Genomic DNA, 23,654 nt, shown 5'->3' with positions numbered 1-23,654 from the left:
CACACAAATGGAATAGGCTGCCGACAGATGTGAAGTCAGCCCCGAGAGTAAATGCTTTCAAATCCAATCATGTTTTTTCTTTTAATTATTTTAGAAAACTATTATTAACTAGTTTTTTTTTAAATAACTTTTTTTTCCCTCTTAAATAGTTCCGTTAATGTGTATTAACGTTGTCAATTTATGTTATTTCAGTAATTTTTGTACGCTTCTTTAGTTTTTTATTCTTTGCTACTTAATGTCGTTAACTGTTGCGTGTTTGTTGATGCTTGTGGGTTCTTTGTCTTTTCTTGTGTTAAGCACGTTGAGTTGCACTGTGCTAAAAAATGTGCTATATAAATAAAACTTGCTTTGCCTCAATGATAAACATGGGGAAAAAAATATTTTTTAACCCGAATTAAAAACCGCCAGACTACAGAATTCACTTCGGTTGGCAGCTTATTCCATCGGTGTGCAGCATAACAGCTAAATGCTGCTTCACCGTGTTTGCTTTGAACTCTGGGCTACACTAGAAATCAAACTTTAATCAAAAACCTAATGATAACACTAACTCTAACTGAAATCAAAGCCGAACACTAACAAAAAAAACAAACCCTCACCCTGAATTTAACCCCAAACTAAATCTTACCAAATATGGTGTACGCAAACCCAAACTGTAACTATAATACCTGATTTAAACCAAAGCCAGCCTGAATGCCAAAAGTTAGCACTTGAATCTAATGATAGCCCAATATTGGGAGTTACCATAGCAACAGTTATGCAGCTTCCTGGTGAAATATTGGCTTTCATTTCACCACTGCTCAGTTTTTAGCCAAGCACGAAATGTCAATTCAAGGTGCCTTAACTAGCCCCCGGCTGTCTACAATTGCACATTTGCAGGTAGAATGCTACGTCGTTCCATAGCAAATCTTTTAAAAGCTCCGCATGGCAAAATGTTCCTCTACAGATGGAGTCGCACCCCAGTGGGTGATAAAACGGTGGAGGACTGATGAGGTCATAGAAATAATACAATCGCTCTGAGTTTGGGACGGAGTTAGTTTGTGCACTGCAGTCTGCTTTGGTTTTCTCTCAGGATGCATCGAAAATGCAATATGACCTTTCCAGATGAACTTGAAATTGACTTTGTGACTTGCTGTTTGTTGTCTAACAGAGCACAGAATGGCAACATTTGAAGTATGTTTCAAGCTATATCGCATTTTAGGTTCATTCTGAAATGTTATCCTAAAGCCCAAAAACTTTTTGTGAAAAGTTACAGAGTATCTAAATGCGGCACTGCACTTAAAAAAACAACAACAACAACAACAAAAACATGCAGAATAATGCATCTATTCTATTTCAGGTAATCGCAGACTCCCGCTGAGTGAACGAGCGGCTTGATCAAAACAAACGTTGATACTCTTTGAGGGAAAAGCGCTGCTAACAGCGGGGAAAAGCTGCATCCTTACAGCGATGCAACCAAAGGATCATCGCCGCGGAATGTTGACTCAGGCTTTTCTTGCCGCGCGGCCTTGTTAGGCCCGGCCGGGTTGGGAACTTCCAACAAAGTGACGCACGTGCGGCGCGGGAAACTCGAGCTAAAAATGGCGCCGGTGGAACTTCGGGGAGGAATTTCTGATGTCGGGCTGAAGAATTAATCGAATTCAAATCGATTATTTTCAAATTGAAAAGACTACAATTTGCTTCAAAATGCTTCATTTAGGTCAGTTGGTAGGCTTTCGTTTTGTATATATATGTACTGTTTGTTTATTTATTTATTTATTTATATAGTGTCTCGATAAATTCAGTGATTAAAGAAGTGCAGTCCACGTGTTTACATGACAAATGACAAATTTGTTTGTGTTATTGTTGTTTGGTAGAATTTTGTCTAGTTGACGTAGCGCATGCTTTAAAGACTCATGCAAGTGTTTAGTAAGTTACCGTATTTTCCGTATTATAGGTCGCTACGGAGTATAAGTCGAACTAGGCAAAAAAAATAATATATGCATAAGTCGCACTGGACCATTTAGTATAAGTCTAGATCCGCAACCAACCTATAAAAAAAAAAAAAAGTGTGACTTGTAGTCTGGAAAATATGCTCATTTTAATTCAGGTAGAAAAATAAATCATATTTGTATATGCTCATTTTTCTTTATTTAAATAAATATCATATTGCCTATTGTAATACAGATTAATTTACTGTTTGTACTTGTTAGGAAAAAATAATTGCATATTAAATCGCAATCACAAAAATGTGATTATTTTTCAAAATCAATCATCTTTACTCAGAATTACAACTTTGGAGGTGTTGACAGTGGGCAGCATAATGAAAAAGTGGTTAGCACATCTGCCTTACAGACCCCACCGAAGACCATTTAGTTATTATTTATATTTTGGTGACATAAAAGGTGCAAAATATTGTGCACGCCTCATAATATGCAGCATATTCATATTTCAATGTTAGTGTTAATTTAAAAAAAAACTAAGAGCAAACTCATAGCTGAGAGTGCCTTATGATTTCTGCATTGGTATTCTCTTGTTTCCATGGCGACGGTAAAACTGAGTCGCAGGTCGTCACTTCAATTTTCTCTCTTTTCAACCATCTGTTGTTATGCAGCAGACCTAAAGGTGCAGTTTATGTCTTATACTAGCGCTAGCGTGTGAAACTTTTTTTTTTATGTTTTATTTTTAAATGGGCCATTAACGCCCTCGGCCAAGCGCAACGCGCCACATGCCCGAATTTGTGCTCAGTTTCACCCTTGAGCCTTCGACGTCGCCTCTGCTTTTATCCACATTCAGCAGTTGGGACATTTTTTTGATGGGGTTTCGAACCAAATGCTCGGCCACAAACTGCTGCTATTTGTTGAAAGTGCTCTGTGACTGATGATAAGAGTGTTTGAAATGAAATATAAAACACAACATATTAATATGAATAACAGTCGTCTTACTTGGCTTTGGCGTCGACATCCTCGTGGCCTTTGCTGGACACGTCCTCCAAGCCTCCTATCAGATGCTTAAATGAACTGCAATAAAAGAAGAGCTGGCGTCAACACACTTTTTGTGCACGAAAGGCTGATGCAAAACCGGACCAGACTGTCATAACAAATGCTGCCAGTTATAATAAAATATTCAGTGGGCGAGACTGTAAAAAGTCGGCGAAGACAGTGCTAATCGGAAAGGCCATAAAAGTCAGCGCGCAGGAGTTGGGAGTTGCTAATACTGTAAAACTTTACGACAAAGCTGTGACGTGTGTGCAAGGTGACCTGATTAGAACTCATTTGAAATGATTTGGTGCTTGGGCCATTAGCCAGGGACATTGAACCTGCTGCAAATTTTGACCGTATGACTTGCCCTTATAACAAATTACAAGTATACTTGTAAATGACGTTTTTTTTTTTTCAACGAGGATGGTTGGGGAAGCATCTGATTTTGCTCCATTGTAAATTTCAAACTTGGAAACAACTTTAGTGAAGCAAAACCACCGGTAGATGACATCATTGCCCCCATTTTAGATACGAGATCAACACAGTTTGAGAGTCCGTGGGAGAAATGGCTGCATTTTGTGCAACCTACCTTTTTTTTTTCTACTATTGATTATAAAAGAAAAAGAAAAGAGTCTATTCTGTCATATATATTAAACATGGAACACAATATTGTGCTTGTATTGACAATTTTTGGAGTATGAGTTATGAAGCAAAAGCCAGCCGTTTTTTATCCATCTCAGGAGGCGGCCATTTTGCCTTATGACATCAATGTTGCTCAGGACCAATCAGGATTTACCTGTTTTCTGAATTTGAGCTGTTATTGCTTGTTATCTGAGACCTAAGCAACATTGATGTCATCTTCAGTCAACAGCAAGTAGCAAAATGGCCGCCCCCTGAGATGGGACAAAAACGGCTGGATTTTGCTGCTGAATTCATATTCCACTAACGTAATATATTAAACAGAAAACCGTATTTAGACTAGTGGGGCAGCATAGAACATATTATTGTCAAGAATTTTATTTTTGGGTTGACATTGACAAACATTAGTCATATTGTACTGTGGGGGAAATTTTATGCAAATAATTGAGATACTAGAGAGGGCAAATTCCATTTTGGATTCATTGTCAGGAGGGTGATATAAAGTTTTATGGTTACAATAGGGGGTGTAATGAAAATCGATTTAAAACATGTGAGTGCATCCAAATTGAATCAAATGGAATCAAATCGTTCCACTTTGAAGTGATGAATCATATCGCACCCCATGGATTAAGATACACATCAAATCATCTTTAATTGGAGAGATACACACCACGAGATTTACATCTTGGTGATTATGAATCTGTCCTCCATTCACTGGAAAACTCCCTCATTCACTGCTTTTGTGCCCAGGCCAAAACAATAACAGAATTATTCCACTGACGCCATTTTGTGGCATTTTGGTGCTCAGCGACCATGTTGAAGTGAGTCGAGCAGTTTCACTTAGACGAAAGTAGTATCCGGTGGGTAGTAGGTGTTGGTCGGTGCTGGATTTAATTTTCTTTCTTTTCTTTGATCCTTCCTCGGGTCTCCTGACAACTTCACGACTCTAGCTGGATTCTGAAGTATTCTGTTTAGGTGAAGGTATTTTTAATAGGTTTTAGGTGAATTAATGAGCACACACGCACAAACATATGAAAGAAAAAAAAAGATGAATGTAGTGTAATTCCGCCATTTTGTGGCATCTAGAGGCAACGATTTTTGCTCTACGAATTAGCACTACTATGTTGGAACTAACAAAGTCGGACAACCTTTCTGTAAGGTCTATGCAACCATACCAATATATATCGGCTTTCTGTTCAAACAATTCAAAAATAGCAGAAAATATCTCACACACTTCCACTCAGGCCTCGTTAAGCTGTCACACCAAAATTGCAATACATCTGTTGAGCGCATTCTGTTTTGAGTTGTGGTGTTTGCCTTGCCATTAATGGCCCACTGCTTGTTTTCATTCCCAGTGTAGCACGTCAATAAATGCACACAGACAAAAAGACAATACACATTTCACTCACATCGAGCTCTCTCCACAGGTTACGACACCATCGGACACGGGTTTGAATGACAGGCGATGGTCGTCACCTGTGCTAGATGACTCTTTCATTATCCCCTCTGTTAGTTCCGAGGAAAGCCACAGCTGGGCCCTGGGTAAGACGATACCCCCCACCCCCGAACCTCGTCCACTTCATTTATTCCCACCACAAGACTTAACGCTCCTCGGATAAACTGTTCCCTCTGATCTCGGGCTTCTTTCAGGGTCAATAAACACAAAGAATACGGTTATGCTCCCTGGCAATCACAACAACAAACAGCCCGGCTGCTCAGTTATTCCCGTATTCGGAATTCCTACACCTGTCCTCTTGGCACGGCTCCTCAAAGCAAAGCGATTATTTTTTTTCTCTCCCTGTAGCGTCTAGCAAAAACATTTACATGCAAATGAGCTGAGCACAAAAGCAAGTTGGCGGACGGCAGGTGACGGCGCGTTTAGCGAAAATGAGACGAACGTGTTTCAGGAGATTGAGTAGCATCTAAATGTTCTGTAGTCACACACATCTGATCACATCTTTTATGGAACTGGGTAAAAACGTATATTTCTAGCAACGGTCACTTTTCCTTAACTGTAATAAAATCTAAAAAACGTGTTTAATGACGCAAGGCATAAAAGTAGTCCTGCCTAGTAAGGGTACATCATGAAAATGAGACACAGGTAAACAGGAAGTCCTTATATAGGCGTACCGGTTGTGTGCCTGTCTCTCTGTCTTGAAACCAGCGGTTTAACGACACTAATAAGGACAAAATCCAACTGCAACCGACAGCACTGCCCAAAAAAAAAACATTGGTACCCTCCACTCAACAAGACAAGGGCAGGCTAAATTCTCTCAGACCCTCCACATCCTGGTCACCACCTCTTCTAGCTCCACACCTCAGGTAGGCATCTCAGTGGGCGGCCATTTTGCTACTTGCTGTCAACTGAAGATGACATCAATGTTGCTCAGAGCTCAGGCAATGACCAATCACAGCTCACCTGTTTTCTGAAGCTGAGCTGTGATTGGTTGTTACCTGAGCAACATTGATGTCATTTTGCTTCATAACTCTTATTAATCAGAAAGTCAAGAAAGGTTTAAGGTTGGCTTCCACTTCAATAAAACGATTAAAACCAACAAATCAAAGAATCATTATTTATAATAGAAGCTGATAGATACTCACTCTCGATCAATGACTAGGCAGGTAACCGCCTCTGCTGCAATAACATTGGCAGTTCTGATGTCCTCCCTATAGGGGAAAAAAAAAACAACACAATTAGCCACATAGCACATGTAAGAACTTTTACTTTCCATTTAAAAGGCTCATCGGATGCGGAATCTGTAAATGTTGGACATTACACTTTATCATATTTCAAGTCCAATCCATCATCTGATGGGCATTCTTCATCCGACGAGTTACTCCAGTCGCACGAATCCTCAGAGTCCGTGTTCCAAGAATCCATCGTTAACGAGCTCCCAAGTCTTCCGATAAAAAAAAAAAAAAAAAAACTAAAACGTGCCGCCAAAAAGACAAGCACACTCTCGGACTGACATCCCGTCAGGAGATTATTTGGACACTTGAAGGGGCTCAGCTCCGCTCCAGTTCGTGCGCTCCATCACTCACTGTGTCTCTGCTCAACTTATGACAGCCTATTTCAACGATGGTCCATTTCAACTCCCTCGGACTTCCCTCCTCCTCCTCCTCCTCTTCCTGGCGCACTCTCGTGTGAACCCGCCTTTACCCCCCGCGTTCCCATACGCTACTAATAAAGGTCACAGCTGGTGCGTTTTGATAGCCGAACGCTGCGTAGGAGAGCTGAGAGTAGTAAGGAGGTGTTTGTCAAGGCCGGCGGAGGTATTAACAGTTGATGGATCGGGGGCCCTCTGGGCTAGTGGTGGACCACATGGACAACTTTATCTTTACTTTAACTTTACTTTAAGTCAACCCAACCCCCACCCACACCCCCAATTTATTTATTTATTTTTTTACAATAGTATGTTCTATGCAGCCCCACTAGTCTAAATATGATATTCTGGTTAATATTGCGATAGTGGAATATGAGTTAAGCAGCAAAATCCAGCTGTTTTTATCCATCTCAGGGGGGCGGCCATTTTGTCACTGTCGACTGAAGATGACATCACAGTTGCTCAGGCAGTGACCAATCATAGCTCACCTGTTTTCTGAAGCTGAGCTGTGATTGGTCAGTGGAATATGTTAGCGGAAAAAGTTCTTCTCAGTGTTGAGTTGGGTTGGATTTATATGGGTGGGATTATAAAACAATGTAAAAAAACAGCTGTACTGATACTGCTACTACTAAAATTAACTATAGATGCATGGTTATAGATGACAATACAGTGTGTCCCTAAAGTCACTATAAACTATTCCATTTTTATTTATTTTTTTATACATTAACATTGTAACATAAGACAGAATGCGCAAAATTATTTAAAAACTGTCAAATGTTCTGCCTGTAATTCATATACAGTATTTATTGATGTAAACACAACTACATTTTCATTATAATCGGCCGATTAATTGGTTATCGGAATTTTATTCTGCCAAATATTCTGCGTCAGCATTGGCCTCAAAAAACCCATATGGGTCGGGCCCTTCTTTTTTTCCCCCATTTCCATTTCGTTGAAGGTTTATTCAGACAGATGTGAGGCCATCATTTGACAGCTGATGCTTGGCAGTTTTGCTTGCAAAATTGACACTGGCAAGATTTTCTGTCCCAAACTGACGTTCAACTGCAGCTTTATGGTCATCACGCGGCTCTAACATGAAGTATAATTTATGCCTCAAGCTGTTGAGCATCATATCATTCGGCTTGAAGCTTTTTGAAGAACCTTAAGGTTAATACGGGTAAAGAGATTCTATGTTTTGAGAATTTTTTCTTGGATAGTGGAACTTTTGTTGTTCGCAAACTGTCGCTGTTGGGAGGAAATGTCTTACAAAAAAACTAAGGAACGGAGTCAATCGTGACTTTTGGGACTGACGTTTGGCATCTTCTGGATTCTGCCATTCATACTGCATAAATGCACAAAATATAGGAGAATGAGACCAGTTGTTTAAAAAAAAAATATATGATATGTCTAAATATCAGCATCCAAAGCTAATACTGTATTTCCATGACATTGATTTAATTCGAAAGGCTAAGGTCAAAATGATTTATTCAAGTACAAGTAGTGAACTTATCAAAGTTTTTGTAACGCACCAGCTGTGATTTGACACGACTGCTGCAAGTTGTTGCTCGACTTCACACAAAGAAAGAAGTAAAAAAAAATAAAATAATGCGTGTCCCCTCTACAACTGGAGCGGGCTCATTTTTAATTCATGCCACATATGTGCCAGGCAAGGACACAACAAGAAAGCTGCCCTTACGTGCCCGGCAGACATTCTCATCAAAAAGCGAACAGAAATACATTTCTCAGATTTCATTGAAAATGCTTGAGAAGAATTCCTTATTTTTATCTTTAAGGCTAAAATTCCATATATTCATGTCTTTTTAATACCACTTTGGGCTTTGGGCAAAAGGCAGCATAGCCTGGTCGCCAGCGAATCCCAGTTATCTCTTACAAACAGACAACCACTCATACTTACATTCAAACAGTCAATAAGTGGGCAAAATGATGATTATTATTGTTACCATTATTATTGTAGTATTATTATTATTATTGCAAATTATTATTATTATTATTATTACATTTTACTATTAATTTCAAATGATTCAATTTATATGAATAAATGCATTTTAGATTTTACTAAAATGTACTTTGTAGTTTTTAATTCATTCAATAAAATATTTATTTATTTATTATTGTATTATTTTTATGATTTTAAAGGTAAAATGTTATTACATTTTGAACGTTATCAATTTTAACTGTTAAATAAAATACTATTTATTTATGTTCTGAAATAAGAAGTGTTATAATTTATTGTTAATTTTAAAGGACAAATTTGATTGTAGATATTAAATTAAGGATTTAATTACTATTTTTAAAGACTAAGATTCCATTTAAATTAAATTTGGGTCATAAAAATCATATAAAACTAACAATTGTGTTAAATACTGCACATAATTATCATTTTAAATTATGATTATCTCTGATAGTGCTAATCAAGTAAAGTCAGTTAAAAAAAAAAAAGTGGCTAATGAAGTGTCAGCTGCATGTAAAATCAAATGGATTTTGGATTCAACTCTTACATAATGTCGCTTCAACACAAACAGTAAGCAGATGACACCTCACGACACCTCATTTTCCTAACGATGCAAATACGTCAAACCAGGCCTGCAGATGTGCCGAGCATCGTTTTGTTTCTCTGCGCAGATGAGCGACAGTTAATGACATCCACGATCTGTTACATGAGCTCATTAGCCCCCCCGACAAGGAAGTACTCCACGTCTGTGTCACTTACTCGCCATGACGACGACGCACAACAAGGCCTGGAAATGCATGTATCAAAAATAATGGTTACATAAGGATGAATCCCATTTAAGTGACCTCAAGGGTTACTTGCGTCTTGTTACTACTACACCCCCCGACCCCCCACAAGGGTTACTTGCGTCTTGTTACTGCCCCCCCCCCAACAGTGTGCCATTGTGTTGACAAGGTCTGCAACCGTATCTGTCATTTGCACACTTCGGAGGCTTAAGTCAGCCACTAAACCTCCGAAAACAGACAAGCTCTTTTTTTAATTAGGCCAGAACAAACACGCCGTCCTGGATGCACGTACAGTATATACTAGCTCAGACACTAAAAGCAGAGAAGAATGTTCTTTTGGATTCGCCGGCGGTGTTGATTACTGAGGCAGAGGGCAGGAATTAACCTCGTAATTTGACAGCGATCTAGTGTCCTGGGAAAAGGGTTATAAAAATAATATACAAGCACGCAGCCTCGCTGTACAGGCCAAACGGCAACATGAGCATGTAACAAGTGATTTGTACTCTACTCCGCTGCCAACATACTGGGGATGTTTTGGACCTTTCATAGGATTTATTTCATCAGGACCTTTTGGATGGATGGATGGATCGATAGATAAACATCTTCAATGTCTTTTGTTTTACACAAAATGTCTTCAGACTTTATCCCATTACTAGATTTTTATGTAAAAGATATCACAAATGTATAAATAAATATACATGTATTTATCTTTTGTGCAATGACACAAACCAGCCATAAAGGAAACGCAATTCAAATTCAAACCAGCCCCGCTCGAGTTACTTTTAGAACGCCTTTCACCTCATCCACCATGGATGAAACACACATTGACTCATGTCAAGACTAATATAGCTTTCTCACTAACTTGGAAAGTCGAGTCTGAAAGCTTGTTCATTGCAGTTTGTAAACACAGCATTAGCTAGCATTTATTTTGGATTAGCTGTATAGCATTTATTTGATTATTTCAGCAAAAACTTCCAGTCTCCCCCTTATAATTAGTGAATGCAATGCTTGTTCATTAATGATGATGATGATGATAATAATAATAATAAATTGTATTTATTTATTATTATTTTTATTTTTTCCCTGGAGATCTCAGTATTGTTCATTCGGTAATTTTACCGATTTGACATGTCATCATCATTGCTCTCCTTTTTTAAATTTATACATATATTTTTTTTTTGTATTTTTTTTTTTCAAAAATCAAAAAAATAAATAAATAAAATAAATAAATAAATTGTATTTATAAAGTGCTTTTGAAAAGAACTCAAACATGCTTTACAGTTTAAAATTTTCCAGTTTTAAATCAAAAACACATTACTCACTCACATATCCACATGCAGTCTGTAAAAGGTCAACCTTTCTTCCTCAAAGAATGCATGTGTTTCAGGAACAGTTGTCAGTTGTCAGTCTTCTCTGTCACATTAGAAAGAAGAGGTGGCTGTCTTAAAACCCGTCGCCTTTGTCCGATTATTTGCGATGTACCCTTGATGACCAAGGGACATGACATGGTCCTAAATTGTTTAGACTTCCGAGTTGCGTGCTACAAAAAAACACCCTTGCGCATTTTGCGACGAAAACTTCGATTTCTTTACTTTCTTTCTTTGTCTTTGTTTTGAAGAACATGTTAAGCGGAGCAATGTCTGTCCCCTGTGAGCAATGGCAAAAGGGTTCACGAATGGACCAATGAGCAAACACTGTGTGAAGAAGGTGTATCATGACAGGTGGATAGCTAGTTAGCTAAAAAGCTAGTTAGATAGAAGCCCTTTCTCAATTTGCATTATTGTCCGTTCTTACATTGTACCTTGTGATCTTGTGACACGTCATCAGTCGTGGCCCAAGTTCCAATTGAGAGTATGAATAAACCAAGCACACAGGGGACACCCGGATGTTGTTCTTGTCAGCTAGCGTAAACCAAGGATCCTTGTGAAGGCTTGGCTAGTAAAATATCCCAAGATGCATTTCATAATGTTATCAAGGAAGCATGTCAGAGTCGGGGGGTGGGGGGAGTACACAGCCATTTTAATTTACAAAGAGACTCGCACTGTGAAAAACTTTATCCTGTGCATTCTTAGAAAGACCATTCTTGGCAAATTCACAAGACTGCACTCTCCGTTCTTCCTATGGAAAAACGGACAAAATAGCTAGCTAAGTAGCTAGCTAGATCGCTAGCTGGCTAGCTAGGTAACTAGATCATTAGATGGCTAGCTACATAGCTAGATGGCTAGCTAGACAGCTTTAACGAAAAATAGCTAGATTGCCAGCTGGCTAGCTAGACAGCAAGATAGCGAGATAGCTAGCTACATCATTAGATGGCTAGCTAGATGTGTAGCTGGATAGCTAGCTTGAGCACTAGATGACCAGCGAGACAGATAGCAAGATAGCTAGCTACATCCCTAAATGGTTAGCTATATAGCTAGGTGGCTAGCTAAATAGCTTGCTAGATAGATTGCTAGATTGCCAGCTGGCTAGCTAGACAGCAAGATAGCGAGATAGCTAGCTACATCATTAGATGGCTAGCTAGATGTGTAGCTGGATAGCTAGCTAGAGCACTAGATGACTAGCGAGACAGATAGCAAGATAGCTAGCTACATCCCTAAATGGTTAGCTATATAGCTAGGTGGCTAGCTAAATAGCTTGCTAGATAGATTGCTAGATTGCCAGCTGGCTAGCTAGACAGCAAGATAGCGAGATAGCTAGCTCGATAGATATCTTGACAGCTATATATAGGCAATATTTGCTCTTGAGATGGAGGCAACTGATTCGCTGTGGCGACCCATCAAGGGAAAAGCCAAAAGGAAAAGGAGCGATTCAGTTATTAGGTTTACGGTCTCTTTAAGGGTGAAATTGTACGCAACTGTTGAGTGGTCTTAAAAGACAGACAGCAAAGAAAACAGTAAAAGGATGCAGCAATAAAAGCCTCAGAATGGACAGAATTCATTTCAGTGTTCTTTTATTCCTCCCTGATGTCAAAAGTCAGACACGCAGTTGACAGCTCGGCCGGCCGACAGATGCTTACGAGGATCTTGCCTATGTTGAGAATTTGGCGATAAAACCTTAGCTGACTTGAAATTCTCGATGGAGTTAACGCCTAATCCAAAAATATCATACGGGCCCATGGGTAACACTGACACGCTGTTGCTTTCACACTGGTGTTGCCGAATCTGTATGTTTGCGAATTACAAACGAAGCAACGTAATGCTTGGGCTTGAATGTCATGTAGAAATACAGTGGAAGCCTCTAGGGTCCAACACCTGCTAGTTGAAATGCAATTTGTTCGGCTTTCTAATTCTAATAGAAATAGGAATACAGTGAAATACACACGACAGTGTCGTCATTTCAGTTGTCACGGATGAAGTATAACACTTGGATTTGTTATTGCTTGTGTTGGGCAAGGATTCACAACACATATACTCAGATAAATAAACACACAACAGCACAGCCAGAGGTCAGGAGAAACTCTTTGCATGCTGTTGATGGATATCCACCTCATCTCAAGAAGTTCACACCTCTTGACATCTTGTTAGCGACATCTAAACAACAGTCAGAACCTATCGAGATGACATCCATTCGTCATTCCAGCCATTCTATACAAAAGCCCTTTCAAAAAAAAAAACTAATCATGTAACCTAATCGTGCAGCTTAAAAGCGCACACACAAACATTCTGTCGTCATTAGCAGGAGAACTCGCTTTGATTTGTAAACATGTTCCCTTCACAGATGAAAGGCCGACATTGCCGGTAAAGACAAGAGAAAGCTTTGAGGGGGGGGGGGGCTGTTGGTGTTCATACACGAACGCATAGTTAACTTTCTAATTAGAGCGGCGGAGGGGGCAAAGCGGATATTCGCCGGGTCCCCTGATCAAAAGGCCGCCTTGCAAGATGGCCGCTATCCGCCGTCATTTACATTTGGGCGAGACGCAGTCATCAAAGCTGGGCCGGCTCAAGACGACAAAAGGCGCTCTGCACAATAAAAGATGATAATAACCGGCGTCTTTATTGTGGCATGGAGATGAAGTTGCGTGAATAAACAAATGGTGAGATGATCTTTTCAATATGGACCTGCTTGAAATCGCAGTCTGGGAAAACAACTTCAAATATCATTTTCTATTTATAGTGCAAAAACAATGCTTTTTAGTTTTCATCTCGGGGATACGTTTCTGACTCACCTGCAGAGACCATATAATGAAAAAGTTTCAGATTTGTATCACTCCCAAACTCTTTAAATGCTTTCAGACTTGTTAAAACACATTTTTGAAGACGTTGTAAATGCGCCCCTCTGAAAGCAGCTGGGTCAAAAATAGCTCATTTATTGGGTCAAAAAGAGACTGACTGCTACTTGGGCCGATTTGACCCTTTTACCAAAGTTGGGTAAACTTGATCCATTTACCAAAGTTGGGTAAAATTGACCTAAGTAGTGGTTATTTCATTTTTGACCCATAATTGGGTTATTTTTGACCAACTGTTTTTGCAATTTGCTATTTGTGCTCATGTATAACAAAACCAATTTGGGGAAAAAAATAAAAAAAAGATAGATCCCCAACTTGAGTTAATTTGACCAAACTTTCTTTTTCAATTTCTGGGGTTGTCTTATACAAAACGACCCAATTTTGAGGGTTGTTCTGTACAAAATTACCAATTTTTGGGTTATTCTGTACAAAAACCCCAAAATTGACCTAAAAAGTAGATCAGCCTGTTGTCGACCCAAACTGGGTTATTTTATTACCCTGTTTTTAGAGTGATGGGCATGAGCTGTGGCTGATAAAATTGGGTTATTTTGTTGAAAAATAAATAAATAAATAAAAATCGAATTAACTTAAATAGCAGAACGTCCCACTGTTGACCCATAATTGGGTTATTTTAGACTCAACAGTTTTTCTTTACTATTTGTGTTCATATAGAACAAACCCAATTTGGGTTAAAAATAAATAAATAAATAAATAAATGGACCAATCCACTACTTTCTTTCTCAATTTTTTAGGGTTGTCTTATACAAAACGATCCTATTGTTTGAGTCGTTTTATTCAAAATGACATCTTTTTGGTTAGTTATTTTGCACAAAACAACCCCAACAATTGGGTCAAGTTGACCTTAATAGTAGATCAGCCCATTTTTGACCCAAACTGGATTATTTTTGTTTTTAGACTGCTGGGTGTGAGCTGTGGCTGACAGCAGCTTCTCATGTGTGAGTGCGCTCATTGTGTTTATTATTCTCCCAGTGCTCAATAATTATATTGAAACTAGGTTCGTTTTTGACAAACACCTAGAAATGGTCACAATGACCCAATACAATTCTAACCAAAATGGAAGACTTGCTGTTTCTTTACTATGTGACAAAAAAAGGCCATTATATAAGACAACTAGTGATTGCCCAAGACTGTTACTAAATGATGTCATCACATCTTTTTTTTCAATGGTGGCACAGCTGTCGGATCTAATATCAAAGTGTATGCCGTCAGGCTCTCAATCACATCACGTGTTGGGTCGGATTTCAATTTGGATCTGAAGATTCGACCTCTCCGTTGCCACGCATGTTGTGCGCGTCATCTCTCATAGCGTACAGTCATTAGTCAGTAACATATGGCCAAAGTCAGGACATCTGCGCCACACCAGCTGTCTCGTACGCAACCATGGAATTAACCTGTTGGAAATATGCTGCTGAAATGTAGTCTGAAGTCTGCACTCAATAAATACGCAAAAAAAAAAAATCCTTAATTATATGCTGTAATGCCAGTTACATGTTTGCACAACTATTCCAAAATGTAAATATCCGATTAAAGTTACTTATTCCAATCACTGAGATACTTAAGTGGCGAGAATTAGTCAGCAAATAATAGTACTTCAATTTGCTGAAGCAAAACGCTTTAATGAGCAATCAGCAGAAGATCACACACGCAGCAACTGGAAAGTGGATTTTTAACGCAAATGGTAATGATGAGGATTTCGCTACACGACGCACATCCTACCGTGTCAGAAGTAAAACAAAACAAAACATACGTGCATCCACAGCACAGCACCCGATTGTGTATTTAGGTGATCCAGCTGGCGAAACTGTGACCCGCCGCACCCACGTGGGGTTTCGTATTAGCCTTTTAAAAGTAGGGTCACAATTTTTGACGGTGATTAGAGTGTTAGCTGATGGGTGCAACAGTCCGAAGGTGCGAGAGTTAGGGTTTCGAAGTAGGGTACTAAAATAGGATTATGGTTTAAATTAGTTAAGGTTTCAAATTGGGGTTTTCAATTTGGGTTAGGATTTCAAAGTAGGGTTTTAAATTAGGTTTAGGGTTTCAAATTAGGGTTTTAATCTTGGGTTATGTTTCAAATTAGGATTTTGAACTGGTGCCAGGGTTTCGACATAGGGTTTTAAATTAGGGCTATGCTTTCCTAGTTAGGTTTCAAGTTAGGGTTAGGGTTTCGACATAGGGTTTTAAATTTGGGTTTTAGGGTTTCAAAGTAGGGTTTTAAACATGGGCCCCAATATTCAACAGTGGGTTGGGTTTTCAGTGATGAATGCAACCATCACAATATGTGACTTCTGTTTTCAAAGTAGAGTTAGGGTTTCAAATTGGGGTTTTAAACTAGCATTGGGGTTTCAAACTATGGTTACTGAGGTTTTGAAGGTAGGGTTTCAATCTATGGTTTGGGTTTAAAATTGGGGTTTTAAAAAAGGGTAATGGTGTCAAAATAGGATTTTAAAGTATCATTGATGTAATATTTTCACATAAAGTGGAGCAAATCATTTTTGCTTTTGAAAAAAGTTATGACGAGAAATTTTGTTAATATTTTGGCAAACATTAACAACCCCCACCCCAACTTAGTTGAACATTTTCACAACAATAAAGTGTTCCCCCGCTTTAACATATCAACTTGTTGTTTTTACAGTATAAAATCCATTTTCAATATGATCTACTCTTCAGCGTGATTATTTGATGCCCATGTGGGCTTCTTTCCGCAGTTACATGCCTGACCACAAGATGGCAACATCCTCTTTTTACAACTTGCCACTTAAGGCCTCACTCCTCTCTTCTCAAATGTGCTTCTCCATCCCTCTCCCTTTAGTTTCAACTTAACTGCCCCGTCAAGGCAAAAGAGGCGGCCGGGTAAAAATAGCTATCGGGGCTCCACTCGTCTGCGCCAGACAACATATTTTATTTATTGTACTTAAGTGTTCTTCAAGACAAAAGTGTTGTGTGATATGACTCAGAGTGTTTGCAGTGGCCGTGGAGCACTCCAGGCTTCAAGTAGACACAATCTGGCCCTTTGCTGTGCGTGTGTGCGCGAGCATCTGCGTATAAGTCTGTGTGCGCGCGTGTGTACGCGTGCATACTCCAATTACAAGTAATTGAGATTTTTGCATACTTTTCAAGAGATGTACCGTTGGCTTTGTTGTGATTGTTTGGACATGAAAGCGTTTATGTTAATTAGGCGTGTCAAAATTAGTGCATTCATTTTGAGTTAATTTCAAGTTCCTTTAATGCCACAATTTTTTTTTAATGACCGTCAAAATTGAGCAGTAATACATTTTATAATATTGCATATAATTGTGGAGACTGGGGTCAAGTTGTATTTTACAATTTAAAAAATGTGTAGAATTTCACAAGTTATTTCATGTTAAAGATTAAATAGCTCTCAAAAATGAAAAGAAAAATGCACTGAACTGTCACCGATATCTTACAAATGCAATTATGCCATCTAGAGGCAGAAAAATGACCTCAACACAAATCCATATCACACTCATTTTTTACAATATATATTTTCAATTTTAACTAAATTTTTTGAATTATTATGAAATTACTGTATGAATGATTAAAAGACATATTTCGATTAAAAAAAAATCCACAGTATGAAGATTTGCGATTAAGCTAATTACAATTAAAAATTGGAATCGCCTGACACTCCTAATGTTTATTTTTATGGTGATGTCATCATAGGTGATTTAAAAAATATATGACGACAACCATAAAACAGGAAATGGAGTACATTGTGATATTATACACCTCCCATGTGACCCCTCCAGTAGCACAGATGAAAAATTGTGATCACCCATCCCTGATCTAGGTCCAAAAACGATTTGTAAACACCGCGCTAGGCTACGTTGCCGTCATCATCCAGCATGCGTTCCGACTTCAACGCCATCAGCAAACGCCCCACGCGTCGCATTTGAAAACATTCGCACCTGTCAAGCGGAGTGAGCATTGGCAACAAAAAATAAATAGAAGAAGGTTATCGTAAGAGACAGGCGGAAGATGGATAGCAAATTAGAGAGGATAAATGCAGGATGTGCAAGGCAATGGGAGAGAAAGAGTCTGACAGTGATAGAAATAGAAGCGGCGAGAGGATCTAAATGGGAAGAGGCAGCGTCGTTAGGCATCAACGTACCCTTGCAGTGCCTTTTCTCCGAACCAGTCGCCTTTGCCCAGGCTGCGCAGGTAGACGGGCTCCCCGTTGGGCGAGTCCTCCCGGGTCACATTGACCTGGCGAGAGAGACGTGTTGAGATGTCACGCGTCCGTCAATCAAAAGTAAATCACGCCGGGACATCTCTCACCCGCACACGTTGCAGTACGCATCACGAATAGGTGAGATGTGGACACGGGACATTTCGTTACAGGTAAGATGTGTGAGTCATGGTTGCAGTGCACTTCAGGAAGTTCACTTGTCAGAGGGAATGATGCCCGATCACTCCATTTTTAGAGGAAGTGGAAGAAGCTGTTCATTCCACTTTTTGCACATATTCACATAAAGGCATCCTATAGACTAGTCAAACTTTTTATACTAAGAACGACATAACATACGTTCATTCCAAAAACATATGCCGGTGACTCCCCAGCCTCCAACTAGTGAAAATCAATTCCGCGTATAACTGATGAAAAAAAAAATTCTTCAAATTAACTCATTCACTGCCATTGACGGCTATAGACGTCAAAAATTCATTTGAACTATTTCTATTAGTTTAACATTTTTTTCCACTTTTGTTAACAAAAGTATGAAAACCTAAAAAAATAAATAAATGTACATTTAAAACAAAAAAAAATATAACATAAAACATAAAATTTTTGATTAATTGTGAGTTAATTAGTGAAGTCATGCAATTAATTACGAAAAATTTTAATCATCTGACGCCCCTCATTTTTTATAATCTTTTCTTCTTCTTTTTTTTATTAATTAAAAAAAAGTAATAATTTTTTTTTTTTAAATAAACTTTTCCTTTCTTTTTTAACAAAGAAATGATCATTAAAAATTTTAAAAAAAAAAGTTTTACGATGATGTATTATTGTAATTGTGGAGTGTAATATTTAATTGAATTTCGATTAATTGCACAGCCCGACCTTTAAGACAAATAACATGGCATTCATTTTGGGTCTGATGTCATTCCAAATCAATAGTCTTTGCTGTAGTACGGCTAAAAGTAAACTTTTCAAAACTGTGTGTGTTTGTGTGTGTGTGTGTGGCAGGATGCAAGCTATAATCATGTGTCCTCTGCAGAAAGTTCACCACTACGTTGTCTCCATGGAGGGGAAATTAGGGGAAATAGCCATGTGGAAAAAGGTCAAGTGTGTGTGTAAAGGCAAATTGCAACACAACATTCATCACACCCCACTATCGCATTTTTATTGCACTTTGGGCATTTCCCGTGTCCTTATTGAGGACGTTCTGATTGACAAGAACATAACGGCGATGGGGAGGGTGTCACGAGATGGGACAAGGATGAGACAAGTTGGTGCTAAAAACTGGGATGACAGGACCGCAAGCGACTCTCCCTCCTCGGCGAGACGTGCCGACGGATTCCGAGCCGCATTCCCAAAGCCGTCGTCTTCCCGCACTCACCTTTCCTTTGCCGATGATGAAGAAGGTGTCGCCTCGGGCCCCCTGTCTGATGATGTACTCGCCGTCCTCGTAATGGGTCTGACAAGAAAAAGACGAGAGAGACTTTCAGGTACGTGCCGTCGTTCTTTTCGCCTCCCTCGGTGCGAACTTTGCAGTTAACGAGGCTGAAATTGGGGATGTAAAACAATGAGTTGTTTTTATGTCTTGTTAGTGGTGCAGATTGATCAACCAATCTAGTGCTTTAAATGGACACTGAATAATCAGTGAGGTTTTGATGATGTCGGTTTTAGATGTACATTTAGTTGGAGGTGTAACCAACGTGAAAACCGGAGAGTGGTGCACGGGTGGAAAAAATAAGTGATTGAGATGCTAAGAGGAGATATCAAATACATTTTTTACCATTGCTGAAATGTTAGCCGCAGCTAATACTAATAATAAGTCGTGAAGAAGAATTTTCATTGGTTAAAAAGAACAAACCTTTATAATGTTGGGGAGGGATTGATAGCACCACTTTTTGGACAAATAGAAGTAAGCTTTTACATTAATTTACACATACATAGGTTGTATAATGTATAGTTCTAAAAATTATTAATTCTTAATAACTTGTAATTAAATTTGCTGGCCACTCAGGTTTCCAGTTTCCAAACTGTAATTTGTATTTAAACAATAAATACCACTGGAGGTTTAGGTATTACCCGTGAAAACTACACTGTAAATTCTGTACACTCTAAAAACAGTTGGGGTAAAAGTGACTCAATTATGGATCAAATATGGACCGATCCACTTTCTGGGTCAATTCGACCCAACTTTCTGGGTTGTTTTATACAAAATGACCCATTTTTTTGACCCAAGTAAAGGATCTGACCAATATTTATGAGTTGTTTTACACTAAAGGACCCATTTCTTGATTCAAAGTTGGGTCAAATAGACACAAGTCGAAAATCGGTCCATTTTTGACTCAAAGTTGGGTTATTTTTGACAGCTTTTAGAGTGTAGAGTAAATTTGACTTTATTTAGATTGGGACCACTATTTTCTAAATTTAAGGGGGAAAACAATCACAATAATTGACTTATAGATTCAGATCGGGATTAATCGGGATTGAATCGAATCGTGACCTATGAATCGTGACACAGATCGAATCGCAAGCTACTAGGGAATTCACACCTCTAAAATGTTTGGTAATTTTTTTGGGCACTCTTAAATCTCACGGGTATAAAAAATAATCAGGAAAATATCAGATTTAACTTGAGCTTTTACATTAGGTTACCGTAAGTCATTACAGATAAGGGTAGTTATTTAAAAAAAAAAAAGAAGACTTTTTTCTGTGCAATTTGGCCTTTGGGTTACAAGCAAATTGCATTTTAAATTTAACGAGGATAGTTTTTAGAAAATTGTATTTTCAGGCTAAATGCCAAAAGTAACAAGATAAAGATGTTTTTTCTCTCTCTCACTCAGAGAAGTGGCGTACAAAGAGCGGGGCCAACGGGGTGGCAATAGCCCCGAGAAACCACCTGAGGGCTGACAAAAAAAATTCAATGGGCATCTCGACCACACAAGTCTTACATCCCCCCCCACAGCCACCCGTTGACAAAAATTCAGAAGAGGGGTCATATCCACATGCTCATCCATGTCACTGAATCCGAGGAATTTGTAGTGAAGACTTGAAAGGATGGCATGGAGCAAAGACCTCCGCCAAGCCCCACAATCAAAATCAAAATCAAATCAAAAAGCAGTTTTTCATGGAAATCAGTAGCAGATTTCCCTAACTAATCTGTTTCGAAAAGAAATTACGTGTCTTTTTATCGTCTCCCCAAACATTCTCTCGCTTGCCTTCTTCTTTATCTTTGCAGCATGTTTTTGCTGCTTAACAAATGCCCTTTTACCGCCGTCCATTTGTATTCACGCCAGCGACTGAGGTAAATTCAACTTAAACAAATGCAGGCAGAGACATCTTCCGGCAAGAAAAACATTCTGTGGCTGCATTTGGGCGGAAAAAAATTCAAATCAGCGTGCGCTTACAGTTATGCACTACATTAGGTAAATTGATTCATTTATGCTCGGGCTTGTGTGAAAGGCTTCCATTAGTTGATTTAATGGTTCATGAAATCAACAGTCCCGTGTTGTCTCTCTGTAAATAAAACTGCAACAAGATTGAAATCGGGGGTGGGCAAAGTGCGGCCCGTGGGCGACATGCCGCTACCGTTTAATCCAGACCACTGAAAAATGGCCCATCCTTTACGCAATATAGGGGATTGCTATGGGTGCCAGGGAAATTCGCTTTCAATACTATTTCATTATATTAGGGGTGTCAAGCGATTAATTTTTCAAATGGTAATTAATCCCATGACTTCAATAGTTCTCACGATTAATCGCATATCTTATATCTGTTCTAAATGTAGAAAAAAATGTACAATCAAATATTTTTTATTTGATAGTTTTCATACTTTAGTTAACATAAAAAGTGGCTGCTGATACAGTAATTTCATAATAATTCATAAAATTGAGTTAAAATAAAAAAAATGTACTGGAAAAAACAAGTGTGATAAGCATTTGTATATGCATTTATAATATTGCATATTAAATCAAAACTAGCATTTATTATTAAAGCTAGCATACAATTTAGTGTGAAGCAATTCCCAATTAAAATTACGATGTACTAGAAATTATATTTTTATTATTGACAAATTTATTTGATGAACCAAACTGAATCATGACATTTTAAAACGGTTTTGTCCTTGAATTGCATGTATCGAGATATTTATCGAATATTCTTGGATGAGAGACGTACAGCCTATTTCTTTGAATCTAATAGCGTTTACATGTTGTTGACAAAAGCTACAACCGTGCCTTAGCAAATCAAATCGTAATCCCACTGAATCGAATTTTTACATTTTACAATTTTTTGGCTCAGGAAATTTCTGGAGCCAGTTGGCTGCACTGAGAGAAAAGGGGGTGAATAATTTTGTTTATTCTACTTTTCAGTTATTAAAAAAAAATATATATATATATATATATATATATTGCGTAAATTATATTCCACTTAGCGATTGTATCCCATTTGGTATTGATTAAAAATAAATATATATATATTATAATGTTTGAAGCCTGCAAGGTGGCAAAAGGTCAAAAAGTTCAAAGGGGGCTAATACTTTTGCAAGGCACTGTTCATATATACATATATATGATCTTAACCGTGATTTACATGTTCTCTGCGTGAAAAGTGCAGCAGCATCCAAACATCTGGAACCGTCCTTTCACTGTGACTGGAGCATATAGAATTGCACTTTGCATACATTGTTGTACGCGTCTTGTGAATGGAGAGCGCTCTCACCTCCTCAAGGACGTCGGCGAGCTTGCTCAGAATGTCCTCCTGCAGGCTGTGGAAGGTGGGCACGCTGCAAGAACAAGAACAGGAAGCACTTTTCAATTGAGGATCCTGCTCTTTGGTGTCATCCATACAGTGCTCATTAAAAATGCATGAAAAAAGGCAATGGGGGGGAGATGCTTAGAATGCTATCGGTGCCGTCTTATGCTATGGTACATCATGTGCGTATTAATATTTAAGCATTCAATGAGAAAAGGCTCGGGTTACACAGCGGCCCACAGTGCGGAGGAGGTTGAAAGCGCCACAAAGAGGCTCTAATGTAGCCGTTTTTGCTTTCTAGCAGTTCCATTGAATGTTATTGAGCCAACTAAATAAAAGTCAGACAACGTTTCTCAAGAACGAAAGGGAAACATCCCGCATTGGCGAACAAAGAGCTTATCTCCATCCCCGCCGCCCAGCCCATTTTCCATGTTGTATTATAGTAATCGGAATCATCTCATCGCTGCTGATCTTTATTCCGCTCCGAGCTTCCTCAATGGGGGTGAGGCAACAATGCGGTGATCAGATGAAGCGGCGTCGCGTGGGTCGACAAGGCCTGAGGCAAGTTGAGTATTTTGAGTTTTTTTTACCCTTTACGGTCACTGTACTGTAGTTCTGGCGTGGAAATGAGGAAGTGAGACAAAAGGTGGTACATTATATTTGTGTCAGACAAAAAAAAAAAGTTACCATCAGGACTGACAGGGACTCTTAAAAAGGGAAGGGTGGGGGAGCATAGCATAGCTGAGAAGATATATATATATATATATTTGTATCAAATGTTATGAATTCTAATCAAAGTGTAATTGTGAGGAAATCAGGAAATTATTCATTATTCAGTTGTTGGATCAGGCAGTAGTCTGCTTTTGAACCCTAGGGGGCAGCATAGTGCAAAGGCCGTACATTAACAATTCCATTTTTGCTTTTGAAGTAAATTTTTGAAAATGTTGATAGTCTATCATTTTATTTATTTTATTTTTTTTAATATATTGTTTTATTCAATATCATTATAT

The 23,654-nt window shown here is 38.6% G+C and overlaps 1 protein-coding gene across 5 annotated transcripts in view; it reads right to left on the bottom strand.

The window, feature by feature from the left end:
- LOC144061798 (cGMP-dependent protein kinase 1) overlaps positions 1 to 23,654 on the bottom strand; it is a 108,529-nt gene that overhangs the window by 9,636 nt on the left and 75,239 nt on the right. For 4 of the 5 annotated variants that reach the window (XM_077582562.1, XM_077582561.1, XM_077582564.1 and 1 more), the window contains 5 exons: positions 22,612 to 22,675; positions 19,280 to 19,357; positions 17,833 to 17,927; positions 6,198 to 6,263; positions 2,922 to 2,996 (listed from right to left, as the gene is read on the bottom strand). In XM_077582562.1, the coding sequence (XP_077438688.1) occupies positions 2,922 to 2,996; positions 6,198 to 6,263; positions 17,833 to 17,927; positions 19,280 to 19,357; positions 22,612 to 22,675 (378 nt within the window). Of the gene's footprint in view, positions 1 to 2,921; positions 2,997 to 6,197; positions 6,264 to 11,258; positions 11,378 to 17,832; positions 17,928 to 19,279; positions 19,358 to 22,611; positions 22,676 to 23,654 lie in introns of those variants that run through there. The other variant, XM_077582565.1, reaches the window with a different exon arrangement.

Source organism: Vanacampus margaritifer, chromosome 12 (genome assembly GCF_051991255.1).
Source record: "Vanacampus margaritifer isolate UIUO_Vmar chromosome 12, RoL_Vmar_1.0, whole genome shotgun sequence".
NCBI lineage: Eukaryota > Metazoa > Chordata > Actinopteri > Syngnathiformes > Syngnathidae > Vanacampus > Vanacampus margaritifer.
This window is presented reverse-complemented; position numbering and strand designations above follow the sequence as displayed.